Source organism: Chelon labrosus, assembly GCF_963514085.1.
Source record: "Chelon labrosus genome assembly, chromosome: 9".
In the NCBI taxonomy this organism is placed as follows: domain Eukaryota; kingdom Metazoa; phylum Chordata; class Actinopteri; order Mugiliformes; family Mugilidae; genus Chelon; species Chelon labrosus.
Window position 1 is genome coordinate 8,101,798 of NC_140359.1, and position 21,747 is coordinate 8,123,544.

General features: G+C 42.8%; 1 protein-coding gene across 1 annotated transcript in view; it reads left to right on the top strand.

The window, feature by feature from the left end:
- Positions 1-3,115: 3,115 nt before the first annotated feature.
- Positions 3,116-21,747, top strand: part of galnt9 (polypeptide N-acetylgalactosaminyltransferase 9) — a gene marked incomplete at both ends in the record, with an annotated part of 84,826 nt that continues 66,194 nt past the window's right edge. The window contains 2 exons of the mRNA XM_084552022.1: positions 3,116-3,356; positions 15,082-15,262. Of these exons, the coding sequence (XP_084408148.1) occupies positions 3,116-3,356; positions 15,082-15,262 (422 nt within the window). The remainder of the gene's footprint in view (positions 3,357-15,081; positions 15,263-21,747) is intronic.

A 21,747-nucleotide genomic window follows, 5' to 3' on the forward strand; every position in this document is an offset into this window, starting at 1 on the left:
ACTTGAAAAGAAACCACAGAATACTGCAAACTTGACACAGTTTCTATGGAGTTTGTTTGTCCTGGCTGATAGCACGGACTAGTGTCTTATATCTCAAACCCTTTCTTATTGTAGCAATAGCAACTATGGAAAAATAGCAAATATTATGGGGGGGGGGGGGGGGGGGGGGGGGGGGGTGCGTTTGCTGAAAGTGTATGATGGATCTCAGAGCTTGGAGGTATATGTTTCCTTTCAATACTAAAAAGATATATCAATTTAAAAAATGTCTTGGAGTGGTTTTTAACTGCAAGGTACTATTTTTTTATGTTATTATGATGACAAACCTAGCTACTATAAGAACATATTGTATGTTTTTGCCTACTGAGCCTATGGGTGAGCAGATTTTAATGAGTTCCCCTCTTCACAGAGTCGTGACCATGAAAGCTACAGTATTTCTTTATATTTCATGTACACAGAGATCAGATGAATACATAGCTGTAGATATTGCTGGATGTCTTGCAGCAGCACTACATTCACACATTCCTGTCTGGTCTGTGTCCTCCCACTGAATATGCTCAAGTGGCTTATGTAGAAACACTGCTGGGATGACTAAAGGTGCAGCTGGCAGTGACCCAGGTTAATATGGTTAAAACACTTGAGTGCCAGTATCTGCAGTCACAGAGGCATGCAGGGCGCTGAATGCAGAAAACAGGACAGACGTCTTCAGAGAGTCTCACAGGGGAGCATAGGGGGGCAGTGATACTGGAGCTGCTGTATAAGCAGCTGTGCCGAGGCCTGCACAGTGGCTGAGGCGGCTGTAACGGTGATTTCCCCACAGTCAGTTTCTGCAGACCCCGAATCCAATCAGCACCTTTTGTAATGGGACTCATGTGCGGCAGGAATTCTAATTAAAGACTCCATGCAAAGTAAATTATTTTAAATTTAGTTTTTCTTTTACTTTCAGAGCAGGGAAACGTGAACGCTGCGAGGCTGGAGAGGAAGTATGCGGTTACAATCATTAAAACCAAAAAAGGGGTGATAATAGAAAATGCACAACAGTATGATCCTTGTATAACCCTTGTTATTTTACACCCTTAAAAGCACATTTGGGATTGTAGGGACTTTGTGGAATATAAAACCGGGGAGCCTCTTAATAGTTCTTGAGCAAGTTTGTGTCCTGACAAAAATGAGGTCACACTCTCTGAAACTGATCTCTGAGAAGATTAAAAATAAAAGCTCCCGAATCTGCTCTGAGAAAACTCCAACTGATTTGATCTTGAGGATGTATACCATCGAGGCATTTAGAGATTTATGAGAGTACTTACGAGATCGCATTTGTACCAGATGTCCTCTGACAAAGAACTGCGCAGACTATGAAGGTTTTGCACGCACACACACACACACACAACCTGATTATGGTGAAGCAGCAAAAAAAAAAAAAAAACTGAAGCGCATAAATCTGAGATCCTCTGGTGAGTGTGAAGTGGGATCAAAGTGCTTTGAGCGGCCAGTGCCATTTCTGAGTTTGCCTAATCAAGTAAAAGTACACAGTGAGTCTCTTTGATTTACTTGCAACATTTGGAATCGGAGATGAGGAGCTGGAATCCAAAGGCAGTGAGCCGGTTAGAGGATGGAGGAGGAAGCGAATTGAACTGGCTGATGGTTGGAATCAGCATAGCCCTACAAAACAGATGTCCATAAACATCTGTGTCTTTATGAGGTGCACTTTACAGAGATCTCTCAGAAGCGTGGCCTACAGTGTGAGGTAAACAGAATAATAAATGAAAGCAACCTGTCTTCCCAAAGGGTTTGATTAAAAATAGGCCATTTACTTCCCACAGTTTGTTTCAGCTCTAATGAAGCATGTGGTTCCTGCAAGGGTCGTTACACTCGTGAAGTTTGAAGGGCAGTTGCATAACATGCAAATTCAAACGTATGTTGCAAAATGGACGCGAAACTTTAAGTCGCCCCGGGCAGTGGCATCAGAGGTGAGGTGGAAACTGTTAACCTGTGCTCATCGCGGATCAAATGGCGAAATCAGTTTACACGTCTTTGCACGCATTTTGTCACGGTCCACTTGCCGATGCGGGGAGAGGGCTGCCATGCCGAGTGGAAGTAGGCTATTTGCTGCTTTCATAGTCGTGCTGTTTATTTTATCCAGCGCACAACACGGCTCCTGAATATTCATGATTGTGCCTCTGAACGTCAGGACGCAGCGGCGGCTCTTCCTCCCTGACAGAGCGCGGAGAGGCAGGGAGGAGAGACAGCATGCCAGAGCCCGGCTGCGTTTCTCCCGGCGACACCGAGCAACGGCATCGTTTCGCTGCGTTTGAGGGCAAATCTGCTCAACTCGTCCGACACTGCGCCGCCGACTGAGGGAGCAGGGATGGACTGACACGGGACGCGAGCACGGAGCTAGAGAGACGAGGGGGGAGAGAGAGAGAAAGAAAGAAAGAAAGAGAAGAGAAGAGAACACGGAGAGAAACGCCGCCTTGTTTTTGAAGCGTGCACATATTTTCTGGACGTGAGCTCCTCGGGTTCATATTTGCAGAGCGGCGCAGATCGAGTGACCACAACGCCTTTGGGAAAAAAAAAAGGAGATGCCACAGAAAAGCTGGGATAGCCGGAGGATGCTGGGATACGAGCGGTTATTGCAGCGCATCTCCTGTAAGATGGACGAGACATATTGGGAGTAAGGAACTGACGACTTAGCACGTTGCGGAGAAGATATGTTTTGCAACTGCCGTAGGCTGTTCTGGAGGATGAATGCCTTCCCTGGCGTCATTTCTCGCTCGTAATATGTAGCTCAAGCGACGGGGGGGGGGGAGCGTGTGTAGCTGTTTCTCGGCTAGTAAAGCCCTTCAAAGCATCTCTCGCAGGCTGGAGCCGGGCACCGTGGACAAGAGGCAACCTTTCCCACCTTGAACTTCCATGTGGCGGCTGCCGTGCCCCGCAAAGAAGTGAGCGCTGCTTCCTGAGCTGTCCGTGGTGCTGAAGGCACCGGTCGTCCTCCCTCGGGGTCCCCACGAGTTCTCGCCACGAAATCCTACAAACACACAGCGAGGTGACGGAGCAGGCCACCGCACACGAACCGGCTGCTGGGCTTGACTGAGTCAGCCAGACAAGATTCCCTTTCATGGCTGTGGCACGCAAAATCAAAACTTTGCTGACCGTCAACATCTTGGTGTTTGTGGGGATTATCCTGTTCTCGGTGTACTGCAGGATCCAGGACCGGTCCGAGGAGCTCATCCAGATAGGGCGTATTTCTGACCAGAGGCTGCGAGCCAGGAATGGCAAAGTTTCCAACTTGGTGGACAGGCAGTCTATTCTCCAGAGGCTGGAGAGGCTGGAGGACGTGGTTTACAATCAGTTAAACGGTAGGAGACACTATGAAGGGAAAGATCTATTCCATCTGTGACTATTACCACCAAAACAAACAAAAATATATATATAATACAGCCCTTGCACATAAGATTCACTTACCATGACTCAAGTGTATTTTCATTTTTTCATTATTTAATTTCTTTAGGATATCAATAAGAACAAATCCTCCTAATTTCACGCATGAAACATTGCCAAAGGTCTGCTGCTGAAGCTCCAAGCTTGCCTGTTAAGAGGCTAATGAAGCAGGGTGATGCATTATAGTGCAACACTTTCTGTGTGTGCTTGCACCGTCTGTGCTGATAGACTTTACAGGGCTGTATCCTTTAACAGCCTATCAGACTCGGACATCCCCATCATATAATTGACTTGTTGTAAACTTCCCATAAACTTACGGTTCAAGTATTGATGTCCGCTCTTCTTGCATGAGTCTCACTCATTGGAAGCCCGTGTGTCAGCAGCAGCTCCTGTCAGACACAGATTAGATTTGATAAGCAGTGTGACTTTCGAAGGAGAGTCTAATGTAATGGCTCTATAGCGGGAGGACCGACTTGTATTTCATTTCATGGTCATTAGTCTGTGGGGCAGATCTGGTCTCCTCAGCACGGCAGCAATCTTTAAAATCAGGTTACATCCGACTCTTCTTCTTTTGTGGTAAATCCTCTCGGTGAACTGATGATAAAGACACAGACTCGGATAGATCCACTTGGATACTCTTCATCACCGACACAAATTCAGGCAAATTATATTAGTTTTTAATAACTTGAAAAGAAAAAGACAAAATATCCTCAAACATAAACATAGCTATATCAATTTTTTATCACATTAGGAAGCCTTAGTGGTGAGTCAGTGGACTTTAAGGCATGAACGACAAATGAACGACATCTGGGACCATTTATTTTAATTACTGATTAGTCTGTCAAATATTTTCTCAGCGAATTTACCAGAGACACACAATCTCTTTCAATATGAAAATAATGTTTCATTATTATAATCTGTACGACAAGGAAAATCAAACAATCAAAAAAGAGCATTTGTTTTAGATACTTTAATGAACTAATTGAGTCATTGCTTCTGCATGTAAGTCATTTTAGAGTGTTTTCTTTTTTTTTAACCTAATACTATTTTCGACCTTGTTTCTTTTTTACTAATGTAGGTGAACGTTCTGATATTATTCTCTTTCTAGTACGTGACGCAGAGACAAAAAAATATATCTGAGTGATGAACAATTTATGCAACAGGAAAGCAACGTTAGCTATATAATGATATTTCCTGGTTCTCATTGACTTTCACAGAAGGTCGTTGATGCAATGAAAGAAACACATTTCTTGTATTAAAGATGTACTTTTCTTTTTTTTTTGCCACCGCGATGCTCTCGCTTGCAGAATATTGAGGCTAAGTGGGATCACAGCTGAAATGCTGTCACACTATTGTGACTGCCAGAGAAATGCTTTACTACTTTACATCATGGACACATCCTAACGCATCGTCGGTACTCCTGTGGCAACTGGGTGCAGGCGAACCTTAGCCCTGTAGGTTGAGCTGTAGCAGCCTGTGATGTATGGATGATAAACTAACAGGTTCCCAGGAGAGATGAGCAAATAAACGGTCTTTTCTGACTGACTGCAAACCTACCAGCAACACCATTTCTGGGTCCAAAAGATCCCTCCTCAGCTTTCCTCAAGTGCAATCTGAGTTTAGGTGGAATATACTTCTACTAAAGGCTGAAAATCAGTGTAACCGATCATTCATCCCAATCATCCATATTCCTATGGAAGCTGGAAGTAGACGACTGTGCCAGCTTTGCACTTAGTTCATGGCTTGTTCTCTCTGTATCTGAGTATTACTCTCTCCACTTGGTTTGATTGATGATTGGGTTGATTGGCCAGTAGCACTCACTTTTTGTATCAGTATATTCCACCCAAACTCAGCTTTCACTCGACTGTGAGGAGGGGTGTATTGGAAACACCAGGGCATCATTTGCAAAAGATGCAATCTGTTTTTATTTAGCTCAGTAACGAGAAGGCAGCACGGTGAGTTGTGTGACTGACTGGGTCGTAGTCAGAGAGAAATGTCAGTTTATTTGCTCTTCTCTCCTGGGAAACTAGGTTTATCAGCTGTGTACATAACAGGCTGGTATAGCTCAAGCTAAAGGGCAGAGTGGGTGGAGGGTCTATGCAGGAGGACGCAATCTCTGCTGTATTTCATGTTGGTCACCATTAGAGGTCAGAAATTTTGTAACATTTTTCTAAAAATTCCAGCCCATGAAAGTTGTCAAAGCCTTCAATTCAAGGACATATTGAAAAGAACTCTACAGAGGCAGTCAGCGTGTGTCTTTTAGTGTTGAAGATATCTCGCTCTAACGTGATGTTGAGAGATCCAGGAGAAAAGGGTTGAGTGTCAGTCCGACTCTTTTCTCCGTGAGTAGTTAAAGACTTTTCACAGCTTTATGGCCCCAAAACAGTGCAGCTGCGGACTGCGTCTGCATGATCTTGTTATTCTGCTGGAGCTTCGGCGGCTATTTGAGGGTCACTCTGTCACTTTGAGTTATGCTTGGCATCTGGCATCCAGCCAGCAGGCACTGCCTCTCAAAAGGTACAATGCATCCACTCAATCACTTAGCTGTATATAGAGACAAAGCGAGGAAGCCGGACAACCACATGCACTGAAAAAGTTTGGGGAAAAAAAATTATAAAGGACTGAGCTAAAAACACATATTAACCTACTTACTTAATCTTATTTGTGAGATTAAACAGCGTGGTTATGAAAGCTGAAAATGTAAATGAAATAAAAAGAGCATTTTCTCATTCCATATGTGTGATGCACTTTGACTTTTTCCCCTGAGTTCTGGCTGGAAGGCATGCACTTCTTCAAAAAAAATAAATACGCACAGTCCAAAGAGTTATATCAACTCATAAATTATTCTTAGAACCGACTCCCCTGTGCAGCACGGTTGAGCCCAAGTAGCTGAGACATAAGTTCCCAAGTGGAGAGAGTAGCACTGAACAAGCCACGAACTAAGTGCAAAGCTGGCACAGTTGTCTGCTTTCACTTTCCATAGGAATATGCGCATGGTTATAGACTTAAGAGTGGGTCTCTTTTCAGAAGCTATTTGGAAAGATGTAGAATACGTTGGAGAAATCCTAATCAGAAGTAGCGTTACATTCGCCGTTGGGCTGTCATGCAGCATTTCAAGTGTCGCTGCACATAAGACTTTCAAATCCAGGTGTTCATTGACTATTTTCAATCTGAGAAAAATAAGTGTACACTTCATGAACAATGTTCTCAAGCAACAATCTCTCTCCACACAATCCAAGTCAGAAACACAAACAGTAGTCAATTGAGTAATTTTTCCACAACACAGGCAGGAGTGCACGCATGCTGGAAACGTGCTGGTTGTCACAATCCCGGCATGATTTGTCTTGAGCTCTTTAATGGCATACTTAATCATATCCTCACATCCCAGGTCAGTGGCCTCTTTTCTAAACCGTGCACAGACCGCAAATTGTGTTCTATGGCCACAGGGAATAACTATGGTGAGAGAAAGACTCAGTGCGCCAATAACTATTACCATGTCCAGCAGCGATATGAAGTAATTGCCCATTCCCTCTGTTGTTTATTGTCTACCAATGGCATGCACTGGGAGCTGCAGCAGGGTGCAATTAGATTTAAAGCACATAAACAAGTCAGAAAATTCCTCTTTTATGGTTGTCTGATGGACGGACAGCGGACTTCCAGCAGGAAAATCAGCGTCCCATTCTGCGCAGAAATGAGCAACATGAGGGTTATCAGCAGTGGCGCTCTGCTCCGGATGCCACCAGCTTTGCGTAATCAGATGAGGGGGTTTTAAGCTTGTTAACAAGCTCATGAAGCAGCGTTTTGACCTTAAGTACTGCATTAGGGCTGGTAAATACCTCCTCTTTGGTACTTACCTACTGAAGCCCTGTGAGCCTCACTGGACTAAATGAATGCGCAAACAAGACTAGCTGCCATTATTTAGAAAGACAAAGCCTGATGATGATTTTGTAGGTCACTATTCAAGTGGAAATTTTGAACTTTAGAGCTATAGACATCCAACACTGTGTTTATTTTCAATTATTGCAGTGAAAACATGACTAAAGAATTATTAGCTAGCTATAATGCTCAAGATGTATTTTTACACAGAAGAAAATATAAGTTTAAAATTCTGTTTCTTGACACAGTTGCACATAAGCATGTTTTGTTAGCAACTGCAGCAACAAGGTGTTTCGATTCAGCTGAAGGCAAAACGTAGTGCACTGCATTCTGGGAGTACTACGTCAGTACTACTACTGTACCACTGTGGAATTTATGAGGAGAGAATTTACATTCACATTACATTTGCCCATTGTTGGTTGGGCCGTGGCCCCATGGTTAAGAATCACTGACCTAGACCAGACCAGGCACCCCCACCCCATAGCAATGACACTCCTTGATGGCAGCAGCCATCCCCAGCAGGATGCAGCCTGACACAGACACACACACAAACACTTTAGGAACAACTCAAAATACATGAAGGACAGCAGAAGGTGTTGACCTGGCCTCCAAATTCACTAGATCTCAAACTGATCAAGGAGCTGTGGGATGGTCCACAGAGGCCCCTCCCATCAACCTAAAGGCCGCCACTAACAACATTCTGTTGCCAGGCACCACAGGACACCCTCAGAAGGTCCATGTCCATTCTCTGATGAGTCACAACTGTTTTGGAGGCACAAGGGAGAACTACACAATATTAGGAAGGTGGTCATAATGTTTTTCCTGATCGGTGTATAGTAAACAGCATTCATTGGACACAGCTCGTGACTTTTAAACTTCTGTTTGCTCATCAGGCTGTCCTAATGACTCAAAAATTCTTAGAACTTTTTGATTCCTTCATTTCAGAATGAAGTTGACAAGTAGATATTTTCCTGGCAGAAATAAATTAATACATATTAAAGAAAACTGGTTACTCCAGCTGTTAGACATGTTAAACCTTTTATTTTCTGAAAATAAAAAGTAAAATAAAAATGGGTTCTTCAAAAACTGAATAAAAACAAAAAGAAAATGGGGCTTACAGAGGATTGTTGTTGTAATGACCCTAACCCTTTTAGGAGCTGTTTATGTATTGAGTAATAAGATTGCTCAGTTAGCTAATTATTGCAATTTATTTAACTAGTGGTTGTGTTTTCTTTTTTTAAAAGGAAAAGGAGACCACTGCTACACTTACCACAACCACATACACACCGTATGTAAAGCTTAGAGTTAGGCAAAGCTTGATGGTCAGGTCCAGTTGCTAAGCTGCTTGGTGAACAGCTCCTCGGGAGGGCTATAGCGAACCCTCAATTGCAAGACTAAGGTATGTAAAAATAGGAAAAAAACATGGAATGGAAAAAAAATCTAATACATTAAAAAAAACATCAGTTTGATCATTTCCACTCTGACAGTCTAACGGTTTATCTTTAATTGGATTAGACTCAGAGACTGCCTGACTTTCATTTCATTGGCTGCGTTTCTTCTGCTACTCTGTCACTCGAACCAGAAGTGCTCTAAAAATAAGCTTCTTTAAAAAAAAAAAAATACAGCTGTTAGCGAGTGAATGTGTTACTCTTCCGTTTACTCCTCTGACCAGCGCTGGTTGCATCATTGTTTAAGCTCGGCTGTCGTCCAACAGCTCACGGTCACACTGAGGCTCTTGTCATCAGCCATGCATGTCACCCCCGGCCTTCCCCCAGTGCAGTGCGTAGGTGCTGATGGGATGGCAGCCTCGCAGGCCCAGCTGCAGCACCAGATATGCTTCTTATCGGTTATGCTCAATTATGGAGAAGAACGTAGCCCTGTTTACATGCAAAGCCTGCTGGGACAAAGACTTGATGAGAAAGAAGAAATGTCACACTTACCCTCTTCCACGGTGACACGCGCTTGATGCTCGGACTGCGTCTCACTGATACGTATCTTTGTGTGCCTACGTATATGTTGTCGTGGAGTGTGCAATGGCGGCGGCCGGTGAAACAGCATGGTGAAACCTGATGGAATGAAATATATTCCAATAATGATATGTAGATGAGACGCCGGTTGACAACACAGTCTAAGAAACAGATAAGAATCAATTCTGCTCAGCCGTGAGGAATCATGATAATGAATTCAGCGCCTCACCTGACAATCAGCCAGGCAGCCGCAGACAATAATGTCAATTTCAAATGGAGCGAGCGTTCCTCTTATTTATAGTGCTGGCTCAGAGTCATGCAGTGATTACATTACCAACATTTAATGGTGACAGAGGGCCAGGCTGGATAACTGATCATGTAAATAGATTTTCATTCATGTGCTGCACGTTGTTTGTTCTCCAGCTTTTCTTTTAATAGTTATTACAAAATATTATGAAAGTGTTTCAGAACGGGTTTAAGGCCAGTACGAAGGATGGAAACAAAAACACGTTACACTATTTAAACACAAATAGAAAATGTACTCTGACCTCATGTGAGGTTTTTTTATATGGTGTGTAATATGATATGCTAGATTCACACAGTTGGGTTTAGTGATCCTTCAAATAAGTGGTCCTTATAAGAGATTTAGATGTGTTCTCTACAGAAAGAAGCCCAGGAATTAAGGTTCCATCATGCTTTATGGTAAAAATGCACCAACGTGTCAAGAAATATATCAATTAAGTTTGTTTTTCACAAATTATGATCCAACACCAAAGCTTTGCACTGGAAACAAATGATAAAATAAATTAAATATGAATATATATTTTTTTAAATTGAGGAATATGCAACATTTGAATGGGATAAGAAAACAACAGATAAAGCAGGCAGTAAAAAGTCCTCCTTAAAAGATGCATATTGTTAACACAAGTAAACAACAAGTTAACATATGCATCTTTTAAGGAGGAAAAAAACACATAGGCCTACTAGAGTGCAAGTTTTCTTACACATGGAGAAACAGAAAATGCATTTAAAATAGACTCCAAAGCACTATTAAAAACATTGATCGGCTGTGAAAGTGGTACTGAAACTACAAATGAACTCTTTAATGGATCTGTTTTAATGTAGCTGCTTGATCGCATGAAATGAATATGAAAACAAATGAACACAGATTAGAAATGAGCCAAAAGAGTAAAATATTAATGTCCCACACTATGCAGTTTTGTGCTCTATATTTAGATTACATCATGCTGTTGAGAGATAATTCTGAGGTGTGGTGTTAGCAATTCTTAAATCAGAGCTGTCATACTCTTGACAAAACTGCAGCTCTTCTCCAAGCTCTCAGTATTTCATAGATTTGTTTTGGCCTTTGAAGGCTTTAAACCTCTCTAGAACAAGTTATTTTCCTCTTCAAGAGATCACTGAATCCCCCACTTCCCCTCTGCATCAATATTTAGAGCTCCACTGCATCACTTTGGACGTGCATAAATCCACTCTTGCTCTTAAATCATTCATTAAAAATGGGGTCATCTTTGAATTTGAGACTCTGTCTTATAAAGGCCAAATCAGACACATTCGGAAAGGCTGCTGCATCATTTATTGCTGTTATGGGTTTACTGTATCATGTCAGAGGGATTTGGACAAATGGATGGTGAGGAACGAGCGCAGAGATGGATGCACACTGGGATGCAATACGATTCGTATTGGCTGTTGATGTTGCAGAGGATCCACAGCCAGCTGATGCTTGGGATTGGAGTGAAGCCTGAGTGGGAAAAGCAGATGTTGGGCTGTAATTGCCTCGTAGTTAGATGAGGTGCCACTTGGGGATGTTACTTCTGAAACAGTGAATGGACAAATACAGAGGAAATACATGGGAATATATAAGATTTTTATATAAGATTTCATTCAAGATGTGCCGTGTAGTCGAATGCTGCAAGTTGGATTCTTTTAGTTGCATTGTGTCCTTGCATATATATCTTTTACAGTGAGCAGCATGGGCCTTTAGTCATTGCCTTCTTTCTTTGACCTGGACATAACAGCCAACTTGCTGGGTGCTTTTATACAAAGTGCCTCAAAGGTTCATGCGAACATACATTTTTAACTTGTGTAGTCTCTGTGGGAACAGAGCTCTCCATCCTGAGTGTTGGTGTTGTGAGTGTGATGTTCTACGCACAGATGAACACAGCACAGCTCTACCTTCTTCATCTTTTCCATCAAGATTTTTATTAAAAGCTTCTATTTTGGTTTGTAAGAAATCCATTTTTTTAAAAGGATTTTTTTTTATTTTATTTTATTTATTTTTTTTGCTGTGTCAAATAAGTTTTCAGGATTTGGTATGGGAGTATTGGGAGATTTAACTACCTGACCCGACCTACCAGCCATTATCGATCACGTCAGAACAGACCCCTGCAACAAAGAGCACAAAAACTGCAGTGCTGGTTACGTGTTGAAAATCAAAAACTCTGCATCTACAATTGATTCTGTAGAATCTGTGTTAACAAATCTACGTTAAAGAACTACAGAGAAAAGACGTTCAGGTCTCATCCCATCTTGGAATTTCCTCCAGTCAGGCAGAGGCTTCTCAAATACAGAGAAGCAAAATAACGCTGAGAGCAGAAAACAAAAGCCGAAAGGCATTGTCATGCTTCCAAGACTCACACCGAGACAGAGAGGCCCTCCAGACTCTAGTCTCCGGCTCTGGAGGGTATCTATGTTATTGTGCGACATGGGCAGCTTTGCCAGATGGCGAGTCCATGACGTGAACCCCACCCATACTTGTCAAAATGCCACCATACTGGCTGGTGCAGGGCGACCTAAATCCCTCTTGCGGGAAAATCCAGTTTGCAACCATTCAGCTCCAATTACAAATCTTCAGAAGCACCCGAGAATTTGAGGCCATCCAAATATGGTGATTACTCTGCAGTTCCTGGAGGGGTGAAGCTGAGAGCTGAGCTCTTCATTGGTATGCGCTGTTTACTTACTGTCTGTGTGTCCATCTGTTGATATGGAGAACAGACGCAGCTCGATTATTCTGTGGAGGCCACACTGGAAGCTGGCTCGCATAACAATTATCTGACATTATCCCGCAGTTTCAAGGGAGTTTAAACAGTCAAACAATAGTGAAGGCTGGCAGAGACGCGTGACATCATCCCTGTGCTGTAACAAACTCTTTACAGTTACCGTATGGAAAGTGGTTGGAGGGTGGCAGCTGGTGACGTATATTGGAATTTGAACACTTCATTTTTTGTGTTACTGCAAGAAAAGTAAAAGTAAAAACATGCTAGGAACAGTGGTGGGCCGTGCAGCAATTTTGGCATGGGAGCCAAACCTTGTTACAACATCTTCCATATTCGGCATGTCATGCAAAATGGCCCAAAAAGCGCACAATCACTGGAAAAGGAGAAATTGTTATATACACGCTTTGCTGAGAATCTACATGCTCTATCAGCCATAAATTGCTGAAGTATCAAAACATCCTCGTCTCTTTCGGTATTTTTTATTTTTCTACACCAGCACTTAATATGCTTTACATGCATGGTAGAACTAATTTGGACCAGCCTCAAGTGGTCATTTGAGGAACTGCAGCTTTTGCCACTTCCGCGTCGACTTCGTTCTTCAGCCACAAAAACTGCTGCTTGGAACAATATTGCTGCCATAGAACTGCTGCATCCACCTCCTCCCAAACCAAATAATTTTCTTACAGCTCCTTAGAGGTCTGTAAGTTTTTAATTTTTGATGCCGCAGCCCATTTTTCTCCGACTGAAACTGCCACTGTCGCAGCATCAAAGCGGCGACTTGTTAAGTCAGAGACATGAGTCATTTTAATGAGAGCAGAAGGATATTTTTAAGCCTGACACATTAAATCCAGGGTGTTTGGCCAAAGGAGCATGACATGATTGCGCTGACCACGATTCGGCTGTCATTCACAGCTAAGTATTCAGTGGCAATCTGGCCACTCTTCAGGCCGTCTTTGTGAGATAAAACGACCTGCACGGAGCAAGCGCTGTCTGAACAGCTACTCCACGGTCATGGTTGCGCTGCATGCTGCTTCTATAATGAGTCTATAATTAGCCATATAGCGCCATTAGGGGGTCAGTGCAACATCTGGTGGCTCCTTGTTGGAGGAAAGGTCTTTGTAAAAATCTGTGCTTTTTAAATTTAGTCCTAAATCAACAAGATCAAACAGTTTTGAGTACATGACAGATGTGTTGTAAGTCTCTGTGGTCAGATCACAGTTTTCTGAAAAAAATGTTAAACTTGAATTCCAATATAACATCAGTTGTGCACAAATGACTCAAACAAAGTGGGGGCCTGCAAGTTGAAACATTTCCACAACCGCAAGTGGAGACCAGACACAAGAGGTCACATAAATAAAGCTTCAACGGTCAGTAAAATGACAACTAGTGCACATGAGCACTTCTTCCGGCCTCTCCAGCCATGCTTTTTGTGCACACCTTCACAAGTGTGGTGTCAAAAACTTCACAGAGAACCATTCAGATTTGTATGGATGAGTTTTGTGTCCTGAATATTTCAATGGGCATTTTAGTAAACCAGACTTGTTCTGTGAAGGTTTTTGCTTGTTTTATCTCTCATATTTTTTAATACAACTGGGATCAGTCTTGGGCAGACTTGTTAAACAGTTTCCCATCGTTGTGGTCTTAATTAAAGGAAAATTTACTTTAAGAAGTTGTTCCATATTAAACAAGTCGGCGTTCTCATGCAATATGAGGAGTAAGAAACATCCCTCTGAAGATTAAAAAGCACAGGGTGGTGCAATGCTTTGCAAGACGCATAAAACACATTGATACAGGAGTAGTACCCTGTCTGATTCAGAACACAGAGAGTCTGGTCAGTTTAATACTATTAAAAGAGCATCTATGAAAGACAAAGACCTGCTGAGCAGCAAACTGTTCTGTCTCTAGAGTCACAAGAACCACTTAATGCGGGCTCCTCCAAAGTCTGCTAGCTTCGTATTAAACGGCATTTTTGACTATAAAGGTCCAAAGATCAATGCTTGAGTTCACTGATGAATGCTGAGCGGTCCAGTTGACGTTCTGGGGGATTGGTGAATTGCCCTTGGACATTAGCAAGAATGGGACAGGATGGTACTGCAGGGTCATCAGGGGTCACTGATGACCGCCCTCAAATGCCATAGTATGAAAATTTTGAATCAAACACCACTGACTCGGTTGCTATAGGAATAAAAGCGTCATCATCCCCTCACCTAAACTCTGAATGAAAGACCCGCCATCATTTTATTCTCAATGTATAGACTCGATATGTTTGATATGATGCATTAATTACACAAAACGTTCAAGAAACTGCATACATGAGCCTGGTGACATTGTAACCACAATCCCTCTCTGTGAGGATTTCACAGTTTTTCTTTCATACCCGATTACCCACAGGCACTTTGAGGCCAGCCATTCTGTATGTGACTTACAGCTGTGCACTATAAATTCTCTCTAGTCTCTATTGTAGAGTTGGCCTTACTACCACTGTGTCTCTCAGCTTCTGCTCTCCTCTGCTCGTCTCTGTGACGTCTGTGTCCGTGTGGGTGTTTTGCAGCTTTTCCATTGACAGACAGTGTAATGATGCCCCATGGATGAGCCCCGCTGGGTCTCAGAGCTGCCATACACCAGTCTCCTCACACTGCTAGAGAATGTCAATCAGCTGTCCCCGTGCTTGGCCTCTCTTCTCACCTGTCTCTCCCTGTTCTCTGTGAGTGTGTGTGGGTCTGCTTCAACCCGTGGCTATGTACATCCGTGTGACTTGTCTTTTTGGTGTGTCATTTTCTTGGCAGGTTTAGCGAAGCCCATGGGGCTGGTGGAGGGACCCGGAGGCCTTGGCCAGGGAGGAGCTGCAGCCACTCTGGGAGAGGATAGTCGAGATGCCGAAGGGAAGTACGAGGAGTACGGCTACAACGCTCAGCTCAGTGACCGCATCTCTTTGGACAGGAGCATTCCTGACTACAGGCCTAAAAAGTATGTCATCCTGTTTCTTCTGATTTTCTGTCATGTACATTCTTCTTCCAACTACAACCCTACACCTGTTTTTTCCCCCCTGGCAGCGTTGTGTAATGTTCGGAAGATTTATAACTGGAATTTTTGCCAATTTAATCCCTGCTGCAGTTGATAGGTTCTATTTTTGTGAAGGCACACAATGTACGGCGGGACTTTTTGCCAGGAATCTGGCATTTTCATCACTCCTACTGTTTCTTTTCTCTTTCTAACGTTTTAGTTTTTTATTGGTGTTTTGGTGGATCTCCAGGACATTTACTGTGCCAACACAGAAGCAGAGTGCAATTCAAGGACTGTCAGAATTGAGAGGCTGTGCAGATAAATAGTGAGCTTTTTACAGGAACATCCTGCAAGCTCGGACCAGGTCAACAGGGCTCAGGGCATTTTTTTTAATATACTTTTGCAAAGTGATCAAGTCAGCATGAGTCTAATTACCTTAATAGAAAAGATGAGAAAGCAAATATTTATTTCTAAACGCAAGCATCAGTGGTTATCAAGGTTACTGTTGGAGGTTATTGGAGGAGATCGATGCAACATGGTGTTGATGCAACATAGAATCTGAATGTGTAGCGTATTTTCAGGAGTTCTGACATAAAATGTTGAACCTAGTACCGGCTGTAAGGGAACCGATGAGATGTATAGAATGTCACATGGTTCAGAAACTGCCTCATGCTAGTTTCCATGTTAAAGAGAAAAATGCAAATGTCAACCTTGTAAATTTAATGGCTGCCAGCAGGAGATATTCCTGTACACCTGGTGCTTTATGACATTCATTTTGCACAAGCTACCCTTGGTGTCCCATTGCACATGGCATGCAGTAAACTTGCTTCCAATTCAAATGACTCGAGTCTGAGGGAAGTGCATTCTAGCAGGGTGGCTTCATTTGGTTTGCAGCAAAAAACACAATTTAAAGGAAGTAAATGTCTCTCATGTTCGGCATTCATTTGACATTGTTCGTCATACTGGCAAGGTAGCCTCAGCGTTTTCGCTGTCTGACGACCGTGGAGAAACTGTTTGTGACTTGCTCAGTGTTCAACACAAAATGTGCATCTGTGTGAGATATGCAAATCTGGCAAGTTTCCCTCCACTTCTCAGACATCGCTGCTCCTCCCGCCGCTGCCTCCTCATTAGGAGGACTCTCGAGGGATCATCCTGCAGGTAGCGAGTCGTGTGATCGATGAGGACAGTGAGTTAGCACTGAAGCTAGCGAGCTCATCTGTTACCCAATTTATTGCTTGCTGGCCACCAATGAGTGGACAAGCAAATTTATAATATGACTTTATAGGCCACAGCAGTTATTGTTTTGACTACGTAGCATTACAGATTTTTATCGAATAATATAATTATACAGTAAAATAGATTTTCTGAAACGTGTCCTCCTCAGTACTGGATATTTCTCTAGTCAGACACTCTGAACAGAGCTGAAGTATTTACTTTATGCAAAAGAACTGATGGGGAAATAACAATACCCATAAAAACTGTAACACTGTAACTGGAAAATGATTTGTCTTGAAGTGACTCCTTCACCTGTCTCCACCTGGTTGTATTACATATTGTCAAAAGATCCCTCCATGATCTCTGTCCTCACAAACCATCCTCCCTTTCTGTTCAATAGTCTCCATCTTCATCATCTGTCTTATGGTTTAACTCCACTTAATCCTTCCTCCTCTCTTCTGCCAATTCAAATCAAGCGGTTCGGCCACGGGGCATCTTGGGGCCTCGGCCATAGGGAGTCACACAAAAGCAAATTACTTTGGACATGCTTAATCCCAACATGAAAGGATGTGGACAAGATGATTGGGATAGCTGAGCTGTTTCTGTGTTGCAACAGAAAGAATGTGGAATTACTTCAGTTTTTTTTTTCTTTTATAAAAGAGACCCAGAAAACCCCCACCATGCATCCTTAATGGTCCTTTTTTATAATAAATTTTATATTTAGAACTACAGCTGTGATACATCGGCAGCGGCAGGAGATGGGTCGGGTGGTGGGGGATAATCAGGGCTGCCAGTGGCGTTTATATCACACAGTGTCAAAGAACAATGGCGACAGGCAGAGGCTCTGAGAGGAAATCTGACGGCCAAGAGAGGTTTCCCAGGGCTTTGGCGGGGATGACAATTCATTTTATTCATGCTGCTTTGTTCCCAGATCTTTTTCACGCCCAAAAAAATTAGACGAGAATGGAACACGGAGGAGGAGAGTATGCTTACTAATTAATAAAGTCAGCGGAGAAGGCCTCTTTTTCCGTTTCAAATGGTGCTGACATTACATTTCCATGTAGGGATTTTGTGCTGTTTTTGTGGTTTCAGGCTAGATGTTGTATGCTTGTCTCCACGTACTGTTTCACCTCAGAAAACTGCCTCTTTCTTGTTCTGTCTCTGTTCTTGGGCATCAATCCATCATTTTCAGTGCGCAAACAAAACATATTAGGTGCTATATGATAAAGGCGTAGCGTATTTCTTGTGAAGCTCAGTGGAAATCACTACGGTTGCTTTTTCTATTCACACCACTGATGCAGCAATTTGAAGAAAAGGGGGAAAAAAAAAACATCAAAGCATACGAGCGAAGAAAAGTGAAAGAGCTGTACTGTTTATATAACCACCCCCATTCTGTAACTGCCGGCATTGCTGTGGCACTGCAACGGGAGGGGCATTCATGTTGCCTTCACAGAAGAAGCTAAGCATTTATTAAATATCTCTGCTGGTCATGAGCTCTGAAGATATATAGAAACCTACATGATGTATAATGTGGGGAAAAAAGTCTTACTTGGTAACCACGGAAACACATGTACACGTCATAAATCAGGGTTGTTACAGAATCAATCAGGAAATGAAAAAGTGTGAAAACGGAGGTGTGTCGTGCTTGTGTCCTATTGTGTCTTGGCAGCCTCTGAATACACTGAGTGAAACGTGACAGCACATCAACTATCTCCTCTTATTATAATGTCATTCATAAAAGAAGGATTGAGTCCAGTCTAATAATGCTCATCATTTATTTTTTGAGCTCTTATGCTCGGTAACAGGGATATGATTTCCCTGAGCAACTCAACATGACACTGTCAAAACAACACTCTGTATGACTACACAATTTGTGTGGTCATACAGAGTATGACTACACAAATAAATCATATGGCCTGAATGACCATGTAGGCCACTTACCTCTGACCTAACACCACCCACAGAAGCGTCTCCTGAATTACAGACCCTACCTGTGGCAGGATATATTGCACAGATATTAATATGGTAGCACATATATATTTTATTGCCTATGTTTGGTTGTTTGGGCACAAAAGTTGTTGGATTAAAATCAAGAAGCACTGTTTTTTCTTCTGTGTTAAAGTCAAATGCTTTGTTGAACCGTCCACCCACCCCAACGCCCTCCCTACATGTACACTGCTACTTTGTACCCCACCCTCTTTGTGCCCTTGACAGTTACTACAGCTACTACTAGATGGATCTGTCTCAATGACGTGTAACTAGGTCCAGTGCTTGTACAAATAACCTGAGGTTGTTTTTTTACTGGAGGAAATTCTGGTCGCTTTCTTTGTGTTCGTTGTTCCATTGATTGACTGCTTGCCTCTCAACATGATCGACAGCAGTTAGAATATGTCCTCCTCTTGCCAGCACAACTTCTAGATAGAGTGACTTTATCACCTCTTGAGGTACATTGTGGTTTTACCAGACGGCAATGGTCAAGGCTAGCTGGTTAGCATGCTAACTTTGGTCTCTGCAACACAACATATAGAAGTATTTGACATAATGTTAAAACTGTCACTACTCCTCATTCTGCTTCAACTGTTTACACCCCCCAAAAAAACATACACATTATGACTTTAAATGTTGTATGCACACAGCTCCTCATGAACAAATGTATTAATCAGACTGAAAGTGATTCATGACAGGTTTGTACGGAGTTTGGTGAATCTGGTTATAACACGGTGTCAGGAAAGCTCACTGAAAAAAAGTAAGGTTTAGGATAAAAATACAGAAATGTTCTTGCTTGAGGCCCAGTGTTGACCTTATGTTGCTAAGCCCAAGCTCACAGAGTATGAAAGATGGTTACGTAGACCTGTTTCTGATTTCTAACTCTGATTCTGTAATTAGGCCTATGTCCTGTGGGCAAAAGGTGACTGCAGCACTGCATAAGTTAAATGTGGGAATCAGGCACCTCCTGTCTAATGGGCTTTTAATTGAACACGAGTCATTGAGCAGAGAGGACTTTGATGACTACAGGGAAGCAAAGTCCACCGCCATGACCAAAGAATCCACACACTCTCCTTTAAACCTGCCTGTCTGCAGCTAAACTAATTCATAATAATTACAGCCACAATTGTGCCTTACACAAAAACCTGTAATCCCCATTCACCGCCTGCTAGCCTCTATTTCTCTCCTCTGCCCTTCACTTCTGCAAGTGACATTCCTAACTGAGGGACCAGGGGACTTAAGTAGCCTCTATATTATGGTGACTCTGAGCCTGCCATTCGCTGTCCTTGGGAGGCTTAGGTGCAATGACAGCTCATTGGGCTGTGGAGAGAAAACAATAAAGGCAGACAAGCTGATGAGATTACTGATTCCCACAAAACAAACAAAAAGGTTTTACATGTAACTTATGTCAGTCATAAATAGAAAAATGCAATTCAAAGCATCAAACCACCTTCCCAGCACTCAGTTCTCCTCCTCCCAAAGGATTCTTATTCAATTACTCTCAATCTCACCTCTATCTCCATTGTCGCTTTGCCAAAGATTTGTTTTCTGTTTTGTCAAAATAGCTGTTAAACCCAAAACTACATCGAAGCATAACACATGCTCTGCCTCCCCAAGGACCCCTCGTCTTGTGTGTGTCTGCCTGTGGAAGGGTGATAACCAGAAAGGGAGGCTGAAGAAACAGGCTTACCTCATCTCCTGAGCGTCTGATACTGCAGAATGGGATCATAAGGTCTCCGTGGTGCAGGGGCTCCTGCTGCAAATTGTTGCTCTTTCCAGTGTTAGAGTTTATCTCCTGGATGAAGGGCGGGGGGAGAAATGACAAGGCAAACGATTATCTTTCAGGGAGGAGTGCTTGGATTGGAAAGTTGCTTTGGTGCTGCCTGCATTGCGCAGGTTATTGGAGGTTAATGTGAAATTTCACAGCGAATAAGAGTGGCCAGTGGGGAAGAAGTCAGACGGGCTGCAGGCTGCCGGAGGAGGAGAAAAGGGGAGGTGTGATAGGAATACATCTTAATCTGGCGCTCTGTTTCTGTCAAAGCTTGTTCCGGGTCAAATTATGAGAGCTGGCCAGTGAGCTCAGTCCCATTACTAACAGATGAGTCGATCGCTCATCCTGTTACGGCTTTACAAGGCTTCCCCGCTACTGTAGACAGGTACAAATTTAAGGTTGAGCGATGCCCTAAATTGGATCCAGTAACTAGGGCAATGGAACTACAATATCACTTTACGATCTCGACACTGAAATCCACCCTCACACCACATCTCAACTAGATGCAATGAGCCTGCCTTGCTCCCGGTGGCATTTTCAAGATATTACTCTGGTAACATTCATTAAACACTCTCCACTGGCCATATAGCTGAGCGGGAGTGAAATATACATTACTTTGTTTTGCACAGTTCCCATGTTCTGGCAGTGTCTCTCCAAAGGAGAGCTGCGGTGCAAAAAATCCCTGCTCAAACTCACTGCCAGATTTGTCATTGTATTTATAGACCTGGCAAGGCTGATTGAGAGAGGCAATAGAGAAAGCTGTGAGAGGGAACAAAGGAGTTGCTGGGGGAGAGCATAAATGCACGAGGAAGGACTGAAATTATACAGTGAAGGGGTTATCAATCATAACACTCTCTTGCCTTTACTCTTACAAACGGAGCGGGAGAGCAGAGCTTAAAAGTATAGATAGACGTGCGCACCGTGCTCCATCATAAACACTGTCTGTGGTTCAGTTTCCCTTTTATGAGCTCTGGTGTCAAATGCATGTGGGCTGAGGTAATGGAAGTGATTGATAACAGTGCATGAAATTAAGCTTTACCAGTCCAGAACAGCAAACAGCACATGGCTAATATGAAATGCCAGCAGATTGTCATTCCTATGCGTGAATAGATGTCAATATTTAGCTGGAGTATCATTTAAGAAATGGCATGAATGAAGCTGGTTGTGTCCCAGTAAGTCACCTGAATTCTACTCCATGCATGTGAAAACTCAGCTCAGTCTCACAAGAGTTTGTGAAATAGTCACTTTCATTTTACTTAACTTAGTTTTCATCCTTGCCTTGCTGTCTTTTGTGACCGAGCATGACTTGCAAATAATAATTTAAATCTGCAGTACTTAAGATGTATTTAAGAAGGTAGACTTCAACTCAAATCATCATCTTCTCTTAAACCTAATCAAGTGTTGTTGATGCCAGCAAAGGAGCGATTTCTCAAACTGCCACAAGTTGCAAATTCTGCACTGTTGCAAAAAAGATCAG